Here is a 23799-nt window from a genome sequence, read left to right on the forward strand (position 1 = left end):
GTGAAACGTTATAGTTCATTATTTAAGAGGTCAATCGTAAAAAATCTTTTAACTTAATTGTGACATAGATCTTTTACAAGACATCTGGGTAGGGTTTGTAGCTTAAATTTTACTCAGACAAGAATTAATGTGTAGCGTTGACTTGCATTTTGCATAATAAACTTATACACTATCTCAAACAAAGAACAAAGCACTAAGGACTTTGTAAGAAACAAGATGGCGACAGTCGCAGAACACCAGGAACCTTTACTTTCAACGGTCGGGCAACGTAAGCTGGTCCTCTTTGGTCATGTGACCCGGCACGAAATCTTGAAGGGTGGTCGACGCTGTAGTGGTCAATGAAAGAACTGTATTACTAAGGTCAAAGACTGGTCGTCCTGCACCGGACCTGCTGACTATCGCCCAAAATAGGCAAGAGTGGTGGACCTGTCACCTGCCTTCTCTATCCATGTGATCCCCCAAACCACATGTGGCGGTCAAGGGAAGACTGATAATAAGCTCATTCTTTCTGATCTCATGATATATCTATCTTTTTCCACTTTTCCTGATGTCTGTGTTCATTACTTTAATTCTTTAAATGCCAGTCCTAAGTGATCATCACAATATTTTAATACTTTTCTTACAACATACACATTTACATAACAGGAGCAAAACGACACAGTTGGCTTAAATATTCATTAAGCAATACAAGAAATAATATTGCTACTTTTTCACCTTGGTTTATTCTAATATAAAGACCCTTGATTTCAACATGGACTCTTTTCTGTGTTCATTTTTTTTTCAAAATACATTATACACCTCTACAAATTTAAAGTATCTCATTTTGTCCTTGATATGTCAAAAACATATTTCATTATTTATGAAATCTAACATCTAATATTATGCATAGTTGTAGAATCTTTTCAGACCAACAACAGGTAAAACACTCGACGCAATTTGTCAATACGCACACTTTTACCAAGTTTTATTATATAAGGTAAATAAAATTTCATTAAGTACTTTTATAGATAAAACGAGTAAGCATTCAAATTAAAGAAAAAAAATAATAATCCAGTTCAACGGTTCATATTTTAAAATATTTTAGTGACGAAAGTATTGTTAATATTATGCTTGACTTGATGTATGAAAGCTTACCCTACAGCTAGGTAGTTGACAACATCGATATATATATATATTATTGTCACTTTATTCACGCCGGTGATTGTTTAACGAGTAATAGGAACGGACGATGTAAGAAGATCTGATTTACAAAGTTCTTTGATATTGCTTTCCGTCAGAAAATTAATTGTGGCCCACTTCCAAAATCACTAAATGTGTGCGATTGTCGTCAGCTTAGAGCACAAAATGGCGCCGACAGTTTATCACATGACTTATTGGGCTCGGCAAGCAGTGACTTCCTGTCGTGGTGAAATGACATGCCGCTCAGATTTCGTCCGATTATTCGCTCTCCCTACGCTCCATCAAGGCTAAGCTAGTAAGGTAAGCACATTGTCTTTCCTTTATAAAATGCTATTGATTTATATTTTTTAGAATTACAAACTATAAATGTACTTTCTGGATTCGTATTCTGTCACGCTTATCGGGATAAGCTGTCTGGCTTCACCTGCTCGCAGGGCCGTCCGGCGGCGTAATGTCACCAGTACAGCGAAGGTTGGCTGTTCGGGGTTCAATTCTCGTTTGGGCACACTGTTCTTTCTCTGCAAGTGTCATCTGTTTACAGGCCTGGCAGACTTACCGTGATATAGTCTTATTTGCTAGCTTTGCATAACCCATTAATTCTCTCCCCTCCCCTCACCTTTCATCTTCTCTCGCTTTTTCATGGCGGGCATTCCCTAAACACAGATTCAGTACTAACCCAGCTCTGTTAGTGTCGTAAATAAGAGACCGCGTGGAGCTGTATGTGATAAACATTTGGCCGCATTTGAAAGTCTGGATGTCACACATCATTAGTCACAAATATTTTGAAAAGCTCTACCAGTCAATAACAATAACACTACGATGGTTATATTTCATGTTTTTATTTATTTATTCTCCCTCCTCCGTTTTTAGATATTTTCATTATGTTTTCTCTTCAACCATTACAACTGTATTAATGTTGTATGTGAGAGAGAGAGAGAAACAGATGGAGAGAATCTCAAATCTGGCAAAGGGGTTCCAAAGGGAAGTAAGAATGGCTTGGTCTCGTTCGTGTCATTTAACACACATAGAGTAAAGTAACTTTACCATGATAATTACGAGTAGACACACAGAAAAACACAGGGCGAGCGCGCACACACACACACACTGACGTTTTGGGTGGTCGTTGTTGTCAGAATGGCATTTAGCAAACAACAAACAGAAGCTGACGTATAAAAATTCAGAAATTGTAGAGGATTTTATACTGTCTAGAAAATTCTTTTTTTATCAGATGAAAGGTTGAAATGCCTCAGAATTTAATTAATTGTATTCTGATATTCACTATTCATTAAAACTATTATCCACACAGTGTGAAATATTTTCAATCTCTAATACCAATAATACAAATGGCTCAAAAGTAAAAAAAAAACCAAAGCTCAAACAAACAGGATATAATTTACTTTATAATTAATCTAGATTGTAATTACATGGGCCCATTAACAAACGGTGTGTGCAAATTCTTTAAAAAAATTCGTAAATTGAATTAGGTAAGACTGTTGTACAAACCTCTTAGGTATTCAACAGTATGTTTGATAGTGCTAGCAGTTGAGGACATTTTTTTCCAATATACTCAACAAATAAAATTATCTTTATTGAAACCTAAAAAAAAAATAAGCTATGGCTTAATTCCAGTCATCTATTTAAACAGGAATATTTGAAAACTTTACATCTTGCCAACCTGTGTAACAGATCAGATAAACAGACACATTTGGCTAAAACTGACATGATTATAGGAAGGGAAAAAGAAGCTTTAAGTCCACCAATTAAGAATATTTAATTAATTTAGACATTTAACATGGATGGACACAATCGCTCTTGTGAAATCTGCCATACAAGAATAGTAGTGATAAAAAAAAGAAAACTCTGACCTGCACAACATTCCAATTTTAATACTAGGAGACAGGTCATTTCTGTAATGATATTATTGAGCTTGAAATGTGGATACAACTAGCAACTAGTATTTCAACACTAAAAACCCCGAAAATGAGGTTGCCTTCACAAAGTTTTTAGAAACATTAAAAATGACTTTTTCTTAAAGATTAACGCATCCAAACAAAGACTTTTACCTTATTTACAGTTCTCAAACACAATTTTTAGGAACCAGCAAGTCACCCACAGAACAGGCAGCCATTTTAACACGTTTTTTAAAAAAAATAATAAAAACAAGGGGGATCCAAATAAATTAAGTGTTATCACATTATTTAGTTTCTTCTAAACTTTATTTATTATAAAAGAATCCACGAAACAACAAGAAGAAAAAGACCTCCTTACCCACTGACTTCCTCAAACGGAGAGAAGGGGACGAAGGTAACAGCTATTAGTCATCCTTCACCGTAGGCGCAAACATTTGAAGGCCTAAGCCTTTTTGCAGCAGAGTTCTGTACTCCTCGTGTCTCGCTATATCCATGTAAAAAATTGCTAAAAGCCAGTAGCATACATACCGATGGTTGTGTATTGCATCTTTTTTTTGCAGCAAAAGTGTATATGTCTTTTAATCTGCTGGTACTTGACAAGCGGCATCTACTAAAGTTGACATTTGTGATGTTTGTGTGTAAAGGATACAAACAAGAATACATAGAAATATCGGTAAGTATCTTTACGTTTAGTGCTCTATTTTCTAAAATATTTTATTATACGCTAGAGGTAAGCTTTCCTTTACTGTACAACTAGAGCTCGTTATCAGCAGTAAGTTGCACTGGAAGCCCGTTATTCATAATATACATGTTCTAGAAAGCTCTACACTCCATTGAGAAAATGAGTCTCATTTTATAGCGTAGACAGTGACCCATGCTAACACGACTACAGATATGTTCAAAAGTCGTAGCTGTTTAATTCTTTACATTTTTTATCAATCTTTATGTTTAACGACACAGGTAAAATGTCGTTTACAGGTGATAAAAGATAAGGCTTGTTTGATGTTTGTTTGCCAGACATTAAATGTTTTTGTGAATGGTTTTAATAAGTAAACAAAACGAGCTCAACAGAAACTTTAAACGTTAAATGCTGCATAGTTTTTTTGCATACCAGTATACTTAAAAGATCAATATTTTCCATATTATCAGATACATTCAGCGGGAAATGTTTTTTAAAATTATTTATTTGATTATGAAGCGCTTTTAATGTTGATGAACAAAATAGAAAAAAAAATAGACCAATCGCTCACTTTCTATTTCTACCCCTGCTTAGATTATTTTAAGCAACAATCTTGTGTGGATGGGGCACACAGGCATAAAAGGGAATTTAATAAAAGTTAGAATGAGTATAACTTTATTTAAATGCAAGCAGCAATTTTATTGTCTAACTACCCCAGATTTTTTGAACTGCTGCTTTTGTCCTGAAACTGAACAACACTTTCTGCTAGTATTTCTGAAATAAATAAGTATTTGTAAACGTTTCTTCCATAAAATACTCTAAGCATCCTCCCATTTTCATTCCACACTGTTTTTGTCTCATAACAGATGCTTCTTACAGTTTATCTTTCCTCTTTTGTATACAATACGTTAAAAACATTGTGGCGTTAATTAAAGCCCATTGCAAGGAATTGCCATATAGAAATTTTAATGTAAATTGGTTACATAATGTAATATGAATAATGTTTTGATACATATTAGTGTTTGTACCTGTATAGTTACATGACTGTATGGTGTTGAATGACGTAATGCAAATATTTGCTTGTACCTGTGCATGTAAGTGCTCATACATGATTGTACTGACTATTGTCTTGATACACATCTGTGTATGCGCGTATGCTTGATTTGATTTTATGCAATTTTATATTTATACCCTGTGAATTGTACATAAACACATGCAAGTCTATCGAGCATGCTTAAATACGTGCTATATACATTATGCATTATTATAGTGTATTCCGTATGAATTGGGCCACAAAATATCGTATCCTCTCTCTCTCTATGCTAACTTTCGACTTACCTTATTCTTTTGTCCTTTTTTTCGTGTAAATACATTGAACCAGTATTTCAGCATTTGTAGCGAAGGCCAGATAGCGGGTCCCTTTCTTCACTTTAAAAAAAGAGTCTGGCAAAAGCACTTTCAGAGCTGGACTTACCAGTCTTACTGTATCTCCATTTAATGAGGATGTCGAATGCAACCACCAACCGATTCGTGCTGGATGTGAAAAAAGCACCATTTAATTTATGCAAATTTACAAGTAACACTGTCTTTTTACCTTGTGTGAGTGTGTGTCTGTGTGCTAGTGTGTGTGTGTGTGTTTGTGTGTATGTGTCAGTGTGTGGGTGTGTGTACTTACGTCTATGGTTGGGTGGATGGGAGGAAATTTTAGTTTACAATCAAAAGAGGTCCAAACTTACCTTAAAGAACTTTGCGTTGATCTGATAATTGCTGTTACTGTGTGGCAACTTGCTGAAAACTCGTCTTTGACACTGGATGAAGCCTTGATTGTTGCTTTGAGATTGTCGATTAACAGGCGTTTTTTAAAGTAGACTTTGTGGTAAAGTTTTTTTCCTTTCTCAAAGCCTTCTCCGGAGGTATAAATCATCGCTCAGATTGATTCGATCAGCGCAAAAATGCGAATCATTTTATTGGTGTAAAATAATGTTTATCTCTCGTTTGGTTCTTTCACTTTGCAGTGTCGACTTTGATGCCCGTAAAATAGTGCAGAAAAAAATAGAAGAAATTTTCTATTTTTTAACGCACAGTCCAGTTTGATACTAACAGTATTCGGAGCGCTATTTAGGTATACTATTCTGGTTGTTGGAGGCATAACTAACAAAGGAGAATGTCAGCTCGTTTTAAGAAAAATGAATTCGACTTACCTCTGTATGTAACAGTATCGTTGTACGAGACTTCAGTTCCAAAGAGACCTGCCATTTTTTCACGAGCAAGAAATTATTGACTGAGTGCTTCCAACTTTTTACTAGGGATGCTAGCAGCAATTGGTTTGTATGTGGCAACATTTTTGTGCTTGCATGTTTGAAATTTTAGGTACATAAAATGCTTAATTACATAGAAATCAAAAACTGAATTTTACCACACAGTCTGTCCGAGTAACTGAATCACTCACTAGTTCTCTTACGTATTCACTTACTGACAGATTTATTTACAACAAAATGCACACAATCACATTGTTTTAGTTGTTATTTCACTTGGCTTTTGAAATCAGAGTAGATTTGATAAAAAAAAAAGCCAACTAATTTCTGAAGCATTTATTTTAAGTCAGTCTCTCTCTCTTAACTTCATTTAAACCTTCAACGCAGATTTACACTAACGTGCTCTTCAAGTTCAGTCTGTTTAAACCTTGTTGCACACCCTTGAGCCTAGTGTTTAACACTTTCAATGTCCTAGCTGAATGTTGCTATCTACTTGACACTCTTCCTGCTTCCCATTTAATTTCAAATAATGCGATGTTTATCAAGGAGTGTATACATGGCGGACGGAAACTCGCGGAATCGTCCTGTACATGTTGAACCCTACACGCGGTTATTTAAGTAGTATGCATTTTGCTTGTATCGTCTAAGTGTGAAATACAATACATATTATTTCCGTAGTTTACAAAAAAATATCAAAAGAAACCATCCTCTTTAATGGTCATCAATATGTCAATTGTTAGCACATTGAACATTTCAGCTGGAGTTTTAAATGTTGGGTCAGTCCATTTTTAGAAAGCATTTTTACAAACTATTTGTTGCTTTGTATAGTAGATGTGCATGCTTAAGGCCACTAGTTTTGATACTCACTCGTGTAGCCTGAGTCAGTACTCTTCTCTTGAACATCTGGACCTGAATAAAAAATAACAGTAAAACACAAAATATTACCTATTATCTAAGCCCATCCCAGTCTCACCGACTGTTCTAGTTGGTTTATAATTAAATGCTAAATTTTGAATTTAAATATAGAAATAAACTTCTTCAATTTGTCAAAACCTATGTCATCAAATTACTCCAGATCGCAAAGGGAGACTGAAGAAGGAAAACGATTAACAAATCAACTAAAAATACACTTACAAGATGCGTTCAGCTTCAAAGTCCTTTGTCTATTTTCCATTTTTCTAGATGCATTATCTGTCCATGACCATCGCCAAACAATTTCTTGGTCAGAACTGTTGAGTGTTTTGTAGAGCACAGCTGGGCCAGTACCACTAATGCAATGGACAGTATTCTTGTATGTGATTAAACACCTATTATTCCGGTGAGCGAGTCGACCATCGAATTCACTAGTGCCATCGCTTTTCAACGTCTGTATTTCCAGTCTGTAATATGAAGCAATGTCTTCACAAAGAGATGTATTCAGCCAGAATGTAAGACTGATGTTGGCATTTTCGGAGATGCAGACTGTGTCAGTTTTTAAAGAGTAAAAGTACAAGTCAGGACCTGTAATGAGAATAGCAAAATGTTTCATTATTAATCATTTATTATTAAAGATAATGACGTGTAAGTTTCTATATGTTAACATGCATACAATAGAAAAATGTGAACAAAGGAATTTAAATTATTGCCTAAGTGATTTTTCAGTAACATTCGCCTAGTTTCCATTCTTGTTCTCATATCTTGTGTAGAAGGGTTAGGGTTAGTAAAATTGTTGCTGTTGTTTCTGGGTTTGGCTATAGTGCTTCTCAGAGTATGCCATCAACGCCTGCTGCTTTGCCACTTTCATGCTTTTGATAGCTTTGATGATGTCTTAGCGTGGGGCTGGTGTTAACATGAAGTTGTTCATTTGCTGGTGGTATGTCAGGTAAAGACGATGGACGAGGTCTATTCGGGATCTCTTCGAAGTTTTCCATCCAGCGGTCTCTTTGTTCTGCATCGTTTGTTATGGTCTTGCCGTCTTTGTCTTTCACTGGATTGTTTGTGTTGATGCTCCTGCCTGAACGAGATCATGTTATTTCGTGTAATCGCTTCATGTCTCCCTGTATAACTGCTGTCTCTGCTTCCTCTGTCAGTTCATGGGTGAAGCGTCTCTTGTCCTCAATGATCTTCAGATCTTCAGTGGCCAGAGCAAATAATAGTTTCTCCTGATGTTAGTCTGGTCCAGCCACTTCCATTCCATCTGGTTTCGCATAATCCAAGAACCCCTATGCTGTATTTTCTCATTTCTCTTGCCACTTGAGCTGACTTGCCACTTTTATAGAGGGTTCTGATGTTCCAGGTCCCTATCCTGGATCCTGCCTTGGTCGTCAAAAGATGAATCGGGGAGCTGGTTTCCCTAAGACCAGGATGCTTCATGAGCTCTTCTAGAGAGGAATCTTCCCGACCTGGCCCTTAATGTGATACTGTTGCGGTTTCTGTAACACCTTTTTTTATGAGTGGATTGTCAGCCCAAAACAAAACATCCAACCTGGAGGGCCAGGGTGCAACATTTTAGTCTGGCCTCTCCCCTGACAGACGTGTTGGGCTTGCTTACACCTGCCAGGAGCACAAGGCTCCCACCGACATCGCTCTGCGGATCCACAAAGAGCTCAAGCCACCACACCACTACAAGGTGAGTTGCACCAACTGGTGGAGGGTGTATGATTTATCGGCAGTTATTCACTGACAAATAAGTGACTTTACAACTTATGGGTGTGACCTGAATACTACTTTTTATTATTTAAGATCATTTATTGTAAGTGTGTTTAACTATGAACCTTTTGGACAATCCCAAATATCTTAGTTGAAGACGGTGCCATTACATGAATTTCTCCATTGTCACTACTGAATAAACTGCATGTATATTTAAAGTGATTCCTGACTGAAAATACCATTGCACATCCCCTCTATTAATAGGTAAATTTTAATCGAAATTTACTGATAATCATAACATAAATTATAAAATAATTATAAAACATTACTTACAGCTCCTGTATAGTGCACCAATTTTATGTTGCAGCAAAATAGTCATCAGAACTGAAAGGCTTTGCCATATGACCATGTTAAGATAACAAGTTGTTTTTGAATGAAGATTGATACTTTTAGCGAACATTCAAAACTGCATCGAGTGAAAAATTCCGGCATGAACATACTGCAGCCAGTTGTTCTTTGCTTGAAACAAGATTCAAATTCATGCCCGTGAGCAAACAAGGATGAGCCTCGACTAAGTTTCGAACAGGAAAATGTCTTCTTCCCTACTGCCTATCACGAGTGTTAATGATGGACATCATTAAAAATACTTATACGCCCGCCCATTTTTAGACACAAATGTGTGCACTGTAACTGCTGAAGACCAAAGATTATTCCTTTTCATGTGAACTCTAGTCCTCGATTAAGTTAATTAGGAGAGACATTTACATTTGTAAACACGAAGTTTATGTGCTTGTCTGTACTAGACCGCTGCACTGTTTCATTTCCCAATAATCTGGAGAATACAAATCCTCTGATTTTGTCAGTTTATCAGGATTCACAAAGGGTTCGGCTGTTTTCGCTACACACATAACTTTGAAACTGATGGAGTACAACTTAACCTTATCATTTCTTTTGGTCCACTCTAATCAAAAAACCTTAATTGTCTTTAATTGTCAAAAGTATTCCACCCTGAAGTCATTGATATGATGTAAAATAAATGCAAAAAAATTATTGATATTTAAGGAATTTGCATTCCTGCCTTTCAGAGTGTTGTCTTTATCGTATACCGCATGGAGCATGCTAGTTTGTCTATGATCCTTCTTTTTTGGTAAATCCATAACTTATTTGCCAAAGTTAGTTATTAGTCGTGTGAAGCCTTGACACTGGTGGAGTAAGTGTATATGTGTTTGTTTCTGTTACGTTGTATAAAAGTATCTTAATCTCAAGGTAAGATCGTTAATAACTGAAACATAATTTTATAAATTATTTTGAGCAAAACGGTCATTATTATGCATTTTTACATTGAGCAAGTGTAATGCGCACAAGTAAGTCTGAGTGGGGAGGGCAATGGGTCATATATTTGTCGTACCAACAAGTACGAATGTGTGTAAACTATGTTCCTTTTTTTCTAAAGGCTGACTGATTTTGCGCCTCTGCTGCTGATTCTTAGAATGGGCTCCGGCATAAACACGTCCATCCTTATTGCTAGCTTGATGAGTTTACTGGGTATGTACATTTATATATGTGTGCAGAACTATCTCTGTAGTCATGAGAACAGATAGTGCATTCATATAGTCAGTTATCGTATTTAATTTAATGAAATCGAGACTGAATAAAAAAATTTAAAAGGGAAGTGAATCTTTAGACATAACTGCGTACAATCAACATATGAATACACCAAGAAAATAATTATAATTACAATGATTTAGGATAATTAAATAAATGACTAAAAATTTTTTATCTATTTCAACTATTTTACATTTCTTTGTGTGGAGTTTAATGGGTACAAACATGCTGTTATTACTAGAACAACTAAAAATTTACCCTCCTGATATGGTACCATATTCAAAAGTATAGATTCAAAATGTTATTTTTTATATTTTATTCGAGTGGGTCCTGTGGCAGACAATGCATTTTGCGTGTGGGAGGAAGCTAACAGTTGTATAAAAAAAATATCAGCAAACGGATTAAAACATATATCGTTTGAAGTCTTCCACCGCTTCCCCAACAACACGAAAGGTAAGACACCTTACTTCTAGAAGACCATAAGATAACAATTTATTGACATCTCTATTCAAACAATCACACAGGTTATATTCATGTTTGGACACTACACAGAAATAAAATAATTACAGATGGAGCGATCACACTTTGTAAGTGAAACTTTAAGCTTATGACAGAAAAGAATTATTTAACCCTTATTTTTAAGTATTGCATTTTTCTCTCTTATCAATTAGTTTTATCAAAATGTCTACCGGATTCAGAGATAACACCGACTTAGAAATGTCAAGTTTCTGTTACACAGACACACTCGTAGCTTCCTTCTTAATACGATATCTGTACAATGAAACATTGAAATGTACAGTACCCCTTTAATACGTGCCAAAGGTGGACTAATTTGAAGTAGCCAAACCTGTATATTTGCCATTTTCTCCTTAGTCTGTAGTGAGCAACATTTCTTTGGATAATTGAGCACTGTTCATTTAGACCCTTCAATTTAATATACAAATCTATTTTGAGATTTTTATAATTATCTATAACATTTTTCAAACGACTTATTTTAATTTGCATAATATTTATTTATATTTGGTTATTTTATCTGTTACAGCCAATTTGTTATTCTGCGACTGGCAAACAGATCATTTTGAATGTCAGTGCGGCAGCTTCAACTGCATTGCACATGTAAATGGGACTTTTGAAGCTGTTTTAAACAGTTTTGACAACTGTGATAAAAACAATAATTTGGAGCTTGGTTATGGTCCAAAAGACGGTATTAAATGTCGATCTAAAAATGGTAAGTCATTTTGGGAGGATTAACAAGTAGATGTAGTTAATACAATTTTATACAACCTATCAACCTGTTTCACATCGTTCAAAATTTGTCCTTCTGCTCCCGACCCTTTTAACAAGAGTTTTAATAGTAAGGTTCTGCTGTTAATATAAGGCTAAAAGATGGTTAAAGATTCGATAACTATTATCTTGTGTCTACATGATTGTATGTTGTCAAATGACTTAATATGTCTTTAGTTATATCATGTGTATTGTACATGCATTACTGGGTGTAGAGGTGAGCGTGCTTAAACATATTATATATTCTGTATCATCATATAATGTACCCCCTTCCATGAAACTGGGCCAGAAGCCTGAAAAATGAAAAAGATGGTATCATATGATATTTTCTTCTCTTCTTTCTCTCACAACTCATTTTTTTTACTTCGCTTTTACCTGTGCTTATCTTCCGATGGGAAAATGTGGATATAAAGTTTCTTCTTCTTCTTCTTATTATTATTATTATTATTATTATTATTATCAATATTGGTCAAGAAACTAATTTTATTGTAATTTTAGCTAAGACTGATTTTTTCTATAATCCTGGAACTTATCATGCCAAACTGTTGGAAACTGGATTACAAATAGGAAACAAATGTAAGAAACACCACTAAAAGGACAAGACTTAAGTTTTTTCAACTCATATGCTGCTTTGCATCATTATCAAGCTTTCAGTGTAAAATAACGCATCTCAGTAAACTCAAGAGTGTGTAAGAGAATCAGTGTAATAAGGTCATTAATACAAAATTAAATTTTAACATCTTCATTTTTCTTTCACTCAATCACCAAATGACTTATCATACCTGATACAGCACTTACGTTGATAACTTAGTTGTTTTATTTCCTTTTTTGTTTTTTGGTAACCTATTTGAGAATTGAATAAGTGGCATTATGCCACAAAAGATAATAATAATAATAAATCACAGGGATCAATGTACACATTAAGTTATCAAGCAATTGGACTTATTTAGAGCATTAATTTATAATAGGGTTAGTTTTGTGTGAAGGAAGGTTATACGCTTTTTTTTTATTTTCAGGGCTGAAGACATTCACAAGCGATGGAACTACCTCATCGAACACTCTTTCAAAAGTTAGGTTTGGTTATAGTTTGTAGTCCTAATGTTTCCTGTAACATTTTGGAATGAAAGTGGCATTATTTGCAACAGATACAAAATCATGAATAAAAGGAAAAGGAAAGGGTACATTTGATCAAATATAAAGACAAGAGCAAGAGCAGCAGTAATTACATGATCAAGAACAAGAAGAGAACGTGGTTATTAGAAATAATAGTTTCTTGGTTGTCTCTAAATGTTACATCTGGTCAAAGATGTAGACAGATATCCTGAAGGAATTATGGATTTCTCCTCCAGCACCTCCTAATTAACTGACAGTATATCCCCATTGCTAGAAATAAAAAAAAAATTGTATAAGCTAAAACAAACATTTCATCATGCACATGCTTGCATCTGGGAAAGAATTAATCGAGATACAGATGGTGAATTGCTTTTGTTTTTATTCTCTCTGCAGATGTGGGGACTACATCTCCACCTGTAGTAAATCCAACTAATGGTGAGAAGCAAAGTTAACGTTTTATAATTATAATAACACAAAGCAAAACCAGATCTTTTTCATATTATTCAAAAAGCTGCTATCATTTTATATCATTAGTTTGATAACCAAACATCATTATCAGTACCAATGTATTTGTTTCAGATGAGGAAGACTCTCGTGGGTGGATTGTAGCAGTTATACTTGTGCCGCTCTGTTCTGTGGCTGTTGTGGCTGCTATTATATTCTACTTCTGGTATGTTAATTACCTGAACCTAATTCTTTTCCATTTTTTCTGAAGTTAGAGTAATCTTAAACAAACTATTTTCTGTATTAAATGTGAGATTTTATAAACACTTGGCAGAACTAGTAGGGCCAACTTTCAATTTGTAAAACAAATATTTCACTATTTCTTACCAGATATTGTATCATATTTTGTTCTCCTGATTTATTGCAGTAAGAAAAAAGGACTCCCGACGTGTTTGACACACCAGCCAGTCAGCACAACTTAAGACTGTTGATTACTAGCTTGTCCCAATGAAGAGGACAATTAGACAAAATGAGAGTATGTAGACTTCTTGGTACTGTGCTTCAGAAAAAGACTACCTTCTTTTTCAATGGAGTTTTATTTCTATGTGCCTTTATCGCTTAACTTGGCAATTGTTTTTCCAACTTTCAGAAACTATGACATTTATCATCAAGGTATATAATGAGCTATTACACAAACAATTTATGTTACCTGGGACCTTTGGACCAGAAAGCAGAAGTATGTAAGGTTTGTCTGAGGTTGCGTTTGTGCTTTCTTATCCATGTGATTGTGTATATTTCTGTACAGGTTTTCTATTTAAAAAAATCAATTCTAATAAATATTATTAATGGTTGACTTTTTTAATTATTTATTTGGTATACTTTGAATTCACTGTCTGGTTTTATTGTCACCTTATAATTTCCTATGATGTTTGTTGCATTCATGCATACATACTGAGGGATTGCAATTATGCAAGCACACACAGATACGTGCATACATACATAATTAGCAGCGACTGACAAGGTTTGCCTCTTTTACCTGTATTAAGTGGGGATATTGTTCAGTCAGTGCTTTGACATTTGCCAGCTAGTCCTTCCTCTAACCACCTCGGCTTCAACTACCCCACGAGGTACCCTAAGCGTATCCTTCCAGGTGACATTAACCGCACGAAAATCGCTTATAAAAAGAGGTCCTCAGTGTTCTACGAGAATGGCTATAGTATTCTCTGAAAAATTATTGGTTTGGCGATTCCTGTTCGAGATTTTGAGCATCCCTTCAGAACCTTGTTCTCAATATTTGTAAGAAAGTGGCAGGCCGAAAAAGAAAAACAAAATTACAAAGTTAATTTCCTCACAACTGATCTCTAAACATTGAACAAAGTTTCTTTAATATGAAGTACCTCGCCATGCAGGCCACGAGATGAATAAACCAGTCAAATGCTAAAATAAGCCGCCACATAAATCCACTTAGAAATGACCTGGGTTGTCTCCACCACCACATAAGGAAATACAAAGTTTGACGAGTGCACCACTACATCTCCATCACATCTGTGTCCGGGTAAGACAGGGATGGGGAAGTCCGGCCCGCGAACTCAGGGACAAATAAGGAACATTCATTAAAGGATAGACAGAGTACATGACGGGACAAACACATTTCCTTCTCGTTGGCTGATTTTGCAGAAATATGCGTTCGTAGGTTTCCAAAGGATGAGGAAATAAACAAAAACCTTTGATAAAAATTCGTTTGGGTTCATAAGTTAGTTTATTTGTGCAAGTGAAGAATAATTGTTTGTGAAGCATGTGTGTAGACACGTTGTAAATGCCACTAACTCCATCAGGAGGAGCTATATGTGTTCTAGATAGTGAGGATTTTTTATTATTAATGTATTTTCAATGCACAACCACAAACAGAAAATTGTGCATTAGAAAAAAAAAACATTTTTTACTATACATTCTGTCCACTCTAGGGGCTCTATAATTATTAACATTTATTTTACAGAAACCAAACAGTTGTTTCTCTATACTTTTCATAAGAATAGGAGCAGAGTATATTTTTCAAGCACTTCATTATGAAAAAGCGGGTTGTGGTGACTCGAAGGACAGCTGTTTCAGATAGTCTTAGACTGAAAACTTTACAAAAGTGCTAACAGACAGTGGTAAAACTACCTGATGAAATGAAGCAAGCTAATTGTGAATGATGTTATAAATATCAAAATGGCCCTTGCAAGAGAAAAAGGTTACCTACATCTATGGTAAGAGCAGTCTTGGCAGATGGTGAGTTACGTGTGATTAATTTACAAAACATTTTCCTTTAAAATTTTGTTAACATGAGGGATAGGAATTTCATAGAAAACTGTCACCCAGCTGCCCGAGGACAATCCTTTTGCTTGACGTGAAATGCAGGAACATTGTGGCCCCTCATGACAACGGTTACTGGCGTTGTTTATTTGTTCGGGTTTTTTCCTCTTTAAAAAGGGTTAGCCTAGGGATTTTCTTATTCGTAGGATTATTCTTTGTGTTGACAGAATTTTCTACACAGCCGCCCGTAGCCGACTTTGCAAAAGTCAGTCACTCAGCTATAGATTAGATAACGCTTTCAGTTTTGTCTTTTCTCAATATTAATGTGAACATCACAAAGTTCATTACTGAAATTGCAGCATCATCTTATTCATTCAGAACGGTATAAACATTTAATATCATGCATTTGTGCACAAACAAAGAGAAATGTAAATGGGTATGTAAGTGTTTTATTTATAGTACTTGAAACAAGAATCGTCTTTCTCTTCTTATGATAATACTTGTGTAACAGACCTAATTCTATTTACTGAGCTACCAGTCTAATTCACATAACTTCAATTTTTAAAGTAGCTTCCAGCACACAAAATTATTTTATGTTGAATAAGTACTTTTGTGTTCACGTGAAACTGAAAACTCTATCTTTATCAGTTTTGGAGATGCTCATATATGCAAACCGATTGTCTACTGCTGTTACGAAACATCAGGTATTCCCTGTATTAGAGTTTCTACTAAGCCAGGAAGGGAACTGCTATGGCATATAATGCTACTGATCTCAACCTATTGATAAGGAATGTTGTGTGTTGTGAATGTCGACATGTCAGAGGATCGTCAGCTGCCAGCGAATCTATGAATTTCTGTCACTCATACACACATAGGCTACTCCCACGACATATAGCGTTTCCCACTGTAGTGATGGTACTCGTGTTTATAGTAACGGTGACTAGCACGATCACCAGTGAGGCCTAACCCAGCAGAATTCATTACGGCTACAACAGTGACCTTAGCCTGACCCAGTTGCAGCGCGCGTCTCTCTCCGCGTTGCAGCTGAATACGCCGCGTGCGTACTACTCTCAGCCAACTGCAAGCTGGTCTTTGCTCAGCCACTCATCGACGAAAAAAAAAACCATTAGCTGCATACGAAGGGATTGGCAAGACCTCCGCTTTCAAACCTGTTTACCGCAGTGTTTCGTCCTGCAAAGACGAAGGTTTTACCTTCTCAAATCCCGGATATTCTTGCTGTACACATCCGAAAAGGTGAATACTACTTTTACGCTTACCAGTCTTTGTATGATCAGTGTTTATATATATGTTTTAAACATGATTTATATAAGTATGTGGATGATTTATATGAATTTGATCTTTGTACTATTTAGTTTGCCTAATAGTCATGTTGTATATCCAGGGCTACCCAGCTGCTCGTCTTTTGACGGGTGGACCGGTGGTACAGCTGTTAGGGTCTGTCACTAATACAGGGAGGGTTGGCTGTCCTGGATTTAGGTCTCGTATCGGGCAAAGTGTGCTTTTCTGCATGTGACATCAATTCACAGGGCTGGCTGCATTCCCGTCATACAACCTTACTTGCAAGGGTCTGCATAACACGCCTATTCCCTCTCCCCTGCTCGTTGCTTGACCTATTACCTTAGCTTACTGACTTCTTGTATGCATAATTAGGTATTGTAAACAATAGTATTTGTTAAACTGTCCTTTCTCTTCCAGTGGTAACATAGAGCTTCTATTTAGGTAGCTTATTGGAATACATTTTTGTATTCTCTTCTCTTTTTTTTACATTTGACTTGACTAGGTATGCAAAACTATGTATGATTGGTTCTGTTAATGCTATTCTTTGCAGATGTTCAAAATGGATATAAAATTGAGATTAATCTTCATGGCCATCATGAGTTTCTACGTGCAAGCAGGCCAAGGTATTCAAAGACTTCCCTGATTTCAAACTTATTTTTCAAATGAGTTGATTTATAGCAGTAGTTTATATTAATTACACACACGTATATGTTCTTTCTTAAAAATAATAGATAATTTTCAATTCAGAAACAAATAAATAACGACATTATTAAACTGCCAACAACTTTAATTTGATGTTTCATAAGTTATTCTATAATTTTTCATTTATACATAGTGGTGTGGAGTATGGCACCCACATAATATTTTGTGATCCTTCGCAGGCCCGGATCTGTACTTTCCCTCTTTTGAAGAAGATGAAGTTTACATCTTGGAAAACACTTACCTCAATATAACCTTCTGGCTCAACACGTCTTCTTCAGAAGGCCCCAGTAAAGTCTATAGACTAGAAATAGAGACGAAGAGAAGTGATGGCACTTATGAATATGATGGACGGCTTGTTAGTCGTAACAATAAGTGTCTCATCACATATGAACATGCTGTTCACTGCACTTCTGACCAAGGCCCGGCAGAGCTTTATAAAATAGTGAATCGATCCCATGAAGAAATTACATTCAGGTGGTCCTGGACAGACGTTGAGCAACAAATAATGAAGACAAGGCAACGTACAGTGAAGCTGAAAATTCTTTGTAAGTGTAAATCTTTTCCAACTGTTTTAGCGTTTGCTTTCTTGCATTCTGCACCTGTGTGTGCGTGTGTGTTGCGTGCGAGGAATCTAGCAGTATACTGTTGTGTTTGTTCATACGAGTACAACTCAGCTGATCATGATTACATCCTTTTTTTGTAATTTGTAGGCAAACAGGACGTCACTCCACTGAAAGAAAATTGCAATGAAAAAAGACGTAAGTAATTTCCAATAGGTGAAAATAAAATATTGCCTTTTCCCACTTAGAGTTTTAAGATATTGCAACTGTATTTATTTCCATGCATGAATGAATAGTCCTTTCCTTACCATTTTGAAAGAGTATACAACAGCAAATCATGTAAAATGTTATTATGTAATGGAGTAGATTTAACCATATGAACATGGGTGCTACCATCAGCATTAAAAATATATTAATTTAATACCAATTTTAAGTGGAAGCATGAAGGTGTCTTAGCACATCAAAAAGAATATAGAAAACTAATTTGAGCAGATGGACATAGTTAAACTTAAGCCAAACATTTTTGGAAAACTGCTGTACTAAATGATTAATTTTTAAGGAGACTGGGACTGGCGGAAATGTTGAAATTACAAAAAGTTTTTAAGAAACAGAGAATGTGTAATTTTCTCTTTAAGCCGTTATTTACTTGGCTGTTCGATAACCTTATAAATGTAATTTATCTCCTATCATCTAACTTCCCTTAATAAGCTATATACTAATCTTTTCTTTCAGAGGGTTTAAATAAGGAGCAATGGGCGACCGTTCTACTTGCTGAAACTATCATTTGTGTTTCTATTTTCTCCTTGACACTGGCTATTCTCAAGAGTGGCATATGGTAAGTTAAAGTAAAGCACTTGTTTTTTCTATAAAAATTGTATCTCCTCTAACATACAATCCATTTTTAAAGATAGTTCTTTCATATGATGCCTCAAGAAAAATGATTAAATGAGTCAAAAGTGTTCACCATCAAAATACAGAGATAACTTACTAATCAGTTGCAGAAAGCAGGCCGTTGATACCGAATCTTTAATTGGACCTGCCTCTCAGAGTAAGGAAGAATATCTTAAACACACAAAAGAGAAACTACACAATGATGCCGTGCTCGAATGGAAAAAACCTACGTATCCCATTTACACAAAATGTAAGTATAGTAAAATTGTGTAATAATGGGACAATAGAGAATTTTATTTGAATCTCTTCTAGCTATGAGCAAAGTGTGTGGAATATGGAGGCTAATAATTCACGATCAAATTGTTAAAAATAGGCCCAGGAAAGGAAATCATTCATATAAAATATTTAATGTGAAATAACGCATTTAACTGTTGCTATATTAAATTTAAAAACAGTTATATGTTTTTGGTGTTATAGTCTGGAAAGCTTAGGCACAGTCGAGTCAGCATGAGATGAATTACATAGTTCTTTGAAAAAGTGGCTTAAGCCTTGTGCTATTTCTAGGAAATCATATCAATATTAGTCATGTCTATCGTCTCATGGGCAATGTCCAAGTGCCTGTTATTGTGACTGTATTATCGTGTGTATCTGTGTGTGTATGTGAGATAGAGTGCCGTGTGTGTGTGTGTGCCGTACCTGTGTATAACCTAAATGGTTTTACAACTTCATTATCATGAATCTAATAAAAATCTTTTTTCCTCGGTAAACCTTACTGGACTAAAGTTACAGACCTAAAGCCAAAACTGTTGATAAAATGGGAAACAAATGTGGCGGAAAAACTAAAACAATTACATCAGAATATTCCAGTGAACAGTCAGCAAGATGACAGTAAGTATTAAAACAAGGTTCTTAATATCACAAAGGTAAATCTGTGGCTAAAATTAAATTATGACAGTAAATTTTAGGGTATGATTGTGTGTTGTGGCTGCTCTCCAAAATATTGAAGACTAGAGGAAGTAAGTGACATGACGAAACTGAATTCAAATTCTTCCTCCTTTTCATTGTTATATTTGATTTTTAAGTACCAAACGAAAATAAAACCAATAGTAAATATGTCGATATACATACGCTCGCATAAAAAAAAACCTCATTGAGATTGTCTAGTGCTATATTTATCAAGGAAGTCTATGAAAATGAGCGTAGGCCCACTGATCGTCGATTCCGTAATATCGGATATTTCCCATTTCGCTCTCATTCAGGAGCTAGTGTTAGATAGGATTTTAAGATTTAAGGTACCATTTGATACTGACTGCTTAATTAAGAAAAAGAAAGAAGAAAAAGTGGCAAGCAAAACAAGCAAAAAAAAACAAACAAACAAACAAAGAAAAAAACAAAGAGACTGAAGAAATTTAAGATGCACACAAGAAGTCCAGCATCACGTACTGAGGTGTTTCAGTAGACACGCTCAAAACATTTCATCTTGAAATTGGAAGACACAAACTCTCTCCCTCTTTCACACACACATGCACACGCACACACAATAAATAAACAAACAGAAAAAGTCAATAATCAGGTATCAGAGTGCTCCAGGCGGCGTTTCTCACGAGTATTCTGATAATGTTAAAAACAGAGAAAGAGACAAACACACACAAAGTCAAGTGTAGTGTACCTCTGGGAACAGAGTGGATACGCTTTGGCTACAATGATACCAATAAATTCTTCCCCACTCTCTCTCTCACACACTAACCTACACACTAACCTACACACACACACAGTCAGCTGTCAGATTTAAAGATGTCTAGACAGAGATGCTTAGTCCATCTCAATCAAAAGCTGCTACACTCTCTCACAAGCAACATACACACCCAATGAATGTATTTTTACATGTATACTGTTGCATAAAAATGGTTTTAGGAAAGTGAGTGCTGATGCTGCTAGCCTGCAGCTTCCTGATCGGTCTGACACCACTGCTTGATAGATGATATGTCATGTTTAGGTGGTACAGTTGGTGTTCTTATTTTGAGTTGCTGCATTTACTAATATTCTATTAGCGTTTACATTATATTTGCGTTTTAAAGAAGTTCTTTGTTTTTTTCAGTGGTGTGCTTTCTAGTTCCTGAAACCAGTCTGAGATGAGAACGGCCTGATATTCCACTTTGATCAACAGGCAGAAGTCTAGTTGTTAGCACAAATATTTATGCTTTGCAGTTAATAAGACCATTTCTTTACCACTCTAATATTCCAGAGGTTCTAAATATGACATCACCAAACACATATACACTCTCACCTGAGTACATAACTGAGCGTGTTTAATGTCACGTGGGAAATAGATACCCGACTCCATAGAGAAGTGGAAAGGATGAAGCAATACGAGAGAGGAGATGTATAATTAACTCATCTCATCTCTCAAGAAGACAGCAAGTGCCAGGACACTAAGTGTGGGGAAGTGAAGACTGTGTCTTCCACCCAAGGCACAGATCATAGGAAGATAATAAACCATGAAGACTTCACCTTTCATGGAGACATGGGAGATGCGAAGATGGAGAAGTGGGAGCTGTGTCTTCCAAGCAATGCTTGTGCTAACCCTGGCAGGGTATGCGAACTGTAAAGACTTTGTCTAACCTCTTGGTAATGCTCGTCAAAAATTACTTTGCCTTTAGTCTGAAGTTAGTCTTTCCTGAACTCAAGATCAAACTAGATGTAATGTTTAGTACTGTTCATTTCACTCTCTTAATATGCAAAACTATACAGTACAATGTAATACGATATAGCATGATGCGAGATATTATACGTAACGTCCGGTGCTGCTATATCTGTACAGACGATCACAAAGTATAATAATATTATTATCAAGACTATACACTATTTAACTTTAAAGCAGGGGGATACATCAATGCTTATCCATTAGAGATGATGAGTCAGGTGGCATATTTAGAAATGGTTGAAGAAAACATTGTATTCTTAAAATTTTGTGTAAATTTAGTTTTTGCTCTATTATATGTTTAAATACATTTATCTCAACATATTCTATCACGGTATTGTAGATGTTTAACTTTTTAACTGGAAACCCACTTTACATACTAGAAAACAGCAGCATCAGTGTATCATTCTGGCTGGACACATTGTCTTGTAAAGATACCGACGACATACTAGAGGTACAGACCCTGTCATCGACCAGTTCGTGTGTCCATGTTTTTACATTATTTTAACCCCTTCTCGAGTCACGAAATGTACATCTCACGAGTTGAGATGACATAGTAGACTAGGGTAGTGTCCATCGACGCTCGATGCAACGTGGTACTGACCCCTTGTGAAATGACCAATATTTTATGGCTGGAAGAACTGAAGTACTTATGGATGAGAAAAATCATCTCCCAGGACCATTCCTTGACCGACTTCTGTCCAGCACCCAACAGCACTTGGGTTAACTGTACGAGATTGACCAACTGGCCTATCGAGGAGTAGTGAGTACGCCAGTGGAGTACCGTAGGCCCCATGACGTCACCGTGGAGTAACCCCGCTGTGACCCCGGTCACCGCCTCACTGACACGGCCAGGTGTACGACTTTCTAGTGTCGTCAACCATGAGTTACGATGAGCGACTAGAAAGTTTCTTACCCCCACCCTCAACTGATTCTACGGGAAGTGCAATTTGTGTTATTTGTTACTTAGTTGGCTGGACATGCGAAGGGCGACAACCCTAAGATAGTTGAACGCAGAATTGTGACTATTGTTATGGACGACTGAAATTTTAAAGAGTGACCGAGATGATGCTTAGAAGGTGTATGGTGGTGAGTTAGTGTGCAAGGATAGGGCTGATATATCGAGAACTCGAACTTTGGAAACTTTAATGAGTAAGTTATGAACTGAGAAATTAATACATGTACTTCATAGGATAGACTTTTGACCAAACTCTAGTGAGAACTTAGTGTAGATACATATTTATCTGTGTTGTTCGCCATAAAGTCCTGAGCCATAACTAATAAGGACAGAGGCGTTCTTGATTAACAGGCACTCATATTCATAATATATGCGTACATATATACAAACGTTTGCATGAAGACAAGGAGACATAAAGACATACTAGTTTGGATCTGCCAACAACTGGACCTTCAGTCTAGTTATACATCAGTAAGTTCATTGGGGAAAGGGCTTCAGCTTTTCTTTGTTGATGGCGATATTTTGTTTTAAATTGTAAGTACAATTCCAGTAATAAATGCTTTTGAGTGAAACCGCATATGTATGTGTTATTACATGTGTATGCATGCATATGCTGGCATCTGCTTGTTTTTCATGGTTGCCTCTTTCTGTGTATCTGTATGTGTACATGTATGTGTAATGCCAGAAAGGATGGGAAGCCAGAGTAGACAACGAAGGAGAGGGTGGTGTGCTCCCGTTTCCTGTCTCTAAGCACCAGACGTGCAGGAGAGTTCTGTACTTTCTGGAGTTTATGAAGAAGGTATACAGGGCAGCCAGCAAGCAAGGAGCTTGTGAAGAAGGTATACAGGGCAGCCAGCAAACAAGGAGTTGTAGTAATCAAGTCTGGATAAAACAAACACACAGACAAGAGACAATGTGACTGATGGTATTGATCTTGTTTAGTTCATATAGACAGACTGACAGCTGTAACTTGTCTATTTTAACAAGCAGACTGATAGACAGCTGTAACTTGTCTATGATAATATGTAGAATGACAGACAGCTGTCACTTGTTTAGCATGAGTCATATCGGCTAATGATAAATGGATAACTTTTAGAAGAGACTTTGGTACAGCTTAATGGCAACAAGGTACCACAGATATAAACCTAGGCCTGTTGTTATCGAAATATATTCCACATATTTAAGGATTTCTGTCAAAATAAGACAGCTGAAAAAAAAACAATTGCCATAAATAGACCTTTTAAAAAAAATTCAGGTATTTATCTAAATCTTTGACACAGGTACCTGTCCTGGAGT

General features: G+C 36.0%; 3 protein-coding genes across 5 annotated transcripts; 2 read left to right on the forward strand and 1 right to left on the reverse strand.

Annotated features, from left to right (window-relative positions):
- Positions 1-1342: 1342 nt before the first annotated feature.
- LOC112567788 lies at positions 1343-13950 on the forward strand. 3 transcript variants are annotated; one of them, XM_025244620.1, is made up of 9 exons: positions 1343-1479; positions 8299-8631; positions 10105-10196; positions 10581-10709; positions 11299-11484; positions 12557-12610; positions 13047-13088; positions 13233-13323; positions 13525-13950. In XM_025244620.1, the coding sequence occupies exons 3-9, from the start codon at positions 10142-10144 to the stop codon at positions 13577-13579; spliced, it is 612 nt and encodes a 203-aa protein (XP_025100405.1). In that variant the 5' UTR covers positions 1343-1479; positions 8299-8631; positions 10105-10141; the 3' UTR covers positions 13580-13950. The 3 variants fall into 3 exon arrangements, with proteins under 3 accessions (XP_025100405.1, XP_025100403.1, XP_025100406.1); XM_025244618.1 differs by lacking the exon at positions 1343-1479 and adding an exon at positions 3634-3762; XM_025244621.1 differs by lacking the exons at positions 1343-1479; positions 12557-12610 and adding an exon at positions 3650-3762.
- Positions 5122-10067, reverse strand: LOC112567787. Its single transcript, XM_025244617.1, has 4 exons — positions 8985-10067; positions 7158-7523; positions 6891-6932; positions 5122-6017 (listed from the first exon to the last, which is right to left on the reverse strand). The coding sequence occupies exons 1-4, from the start codon at positions 9109-9111 to the stop codon at positions 5920-5922; spliced, it is 633 nt and encodes a 210-aa protein (XP_025100402.1). The 5' UTR covers positions 9112-10067; the 3' UTR covers positions 5122-5919.
- Positions 13951-16360: 2410 nt separating the features above from the next.
- LOC112567789 lies at positions 16361-23078 on the forward strand. The gene is made up of 8 exons (XM_025244622.1): positions 16361-16646; positions 17242-17314; positions 17573-17938; positions 18104-18151; positions 18686-18788; positions 18949-19094; positions 19628-19732; positions 20943-23078. The coding sequence occupies exons 2-8, from the start codon at positions 17242-17244 to the stop codon at positions 20978-20980; spliced, it is 879 nt and encodes a 292-aa protein (XP_025100407.1). The 5' UTR covers positions 16361-16646; the 3' UTR covers positions 20981-23078.
- Positions 23079-23799: the final 721 nt, after the last annotated feature.

Source organism: Pomacea canaliculata, linkage group LG7 (assembly GCF_003073045.1).
Source record: "Pomacea canaliculata isolate SZHN2017 linkage group LG7, ASM307304v1, whole genome shotgun sequence".
Lineage (NCBI taxonomy): Eukaryota > Metazoa > Mollusca > Gastropoda > Architaenioglossa > Ampullariidae > Pomacea > Pomacea canaliculata.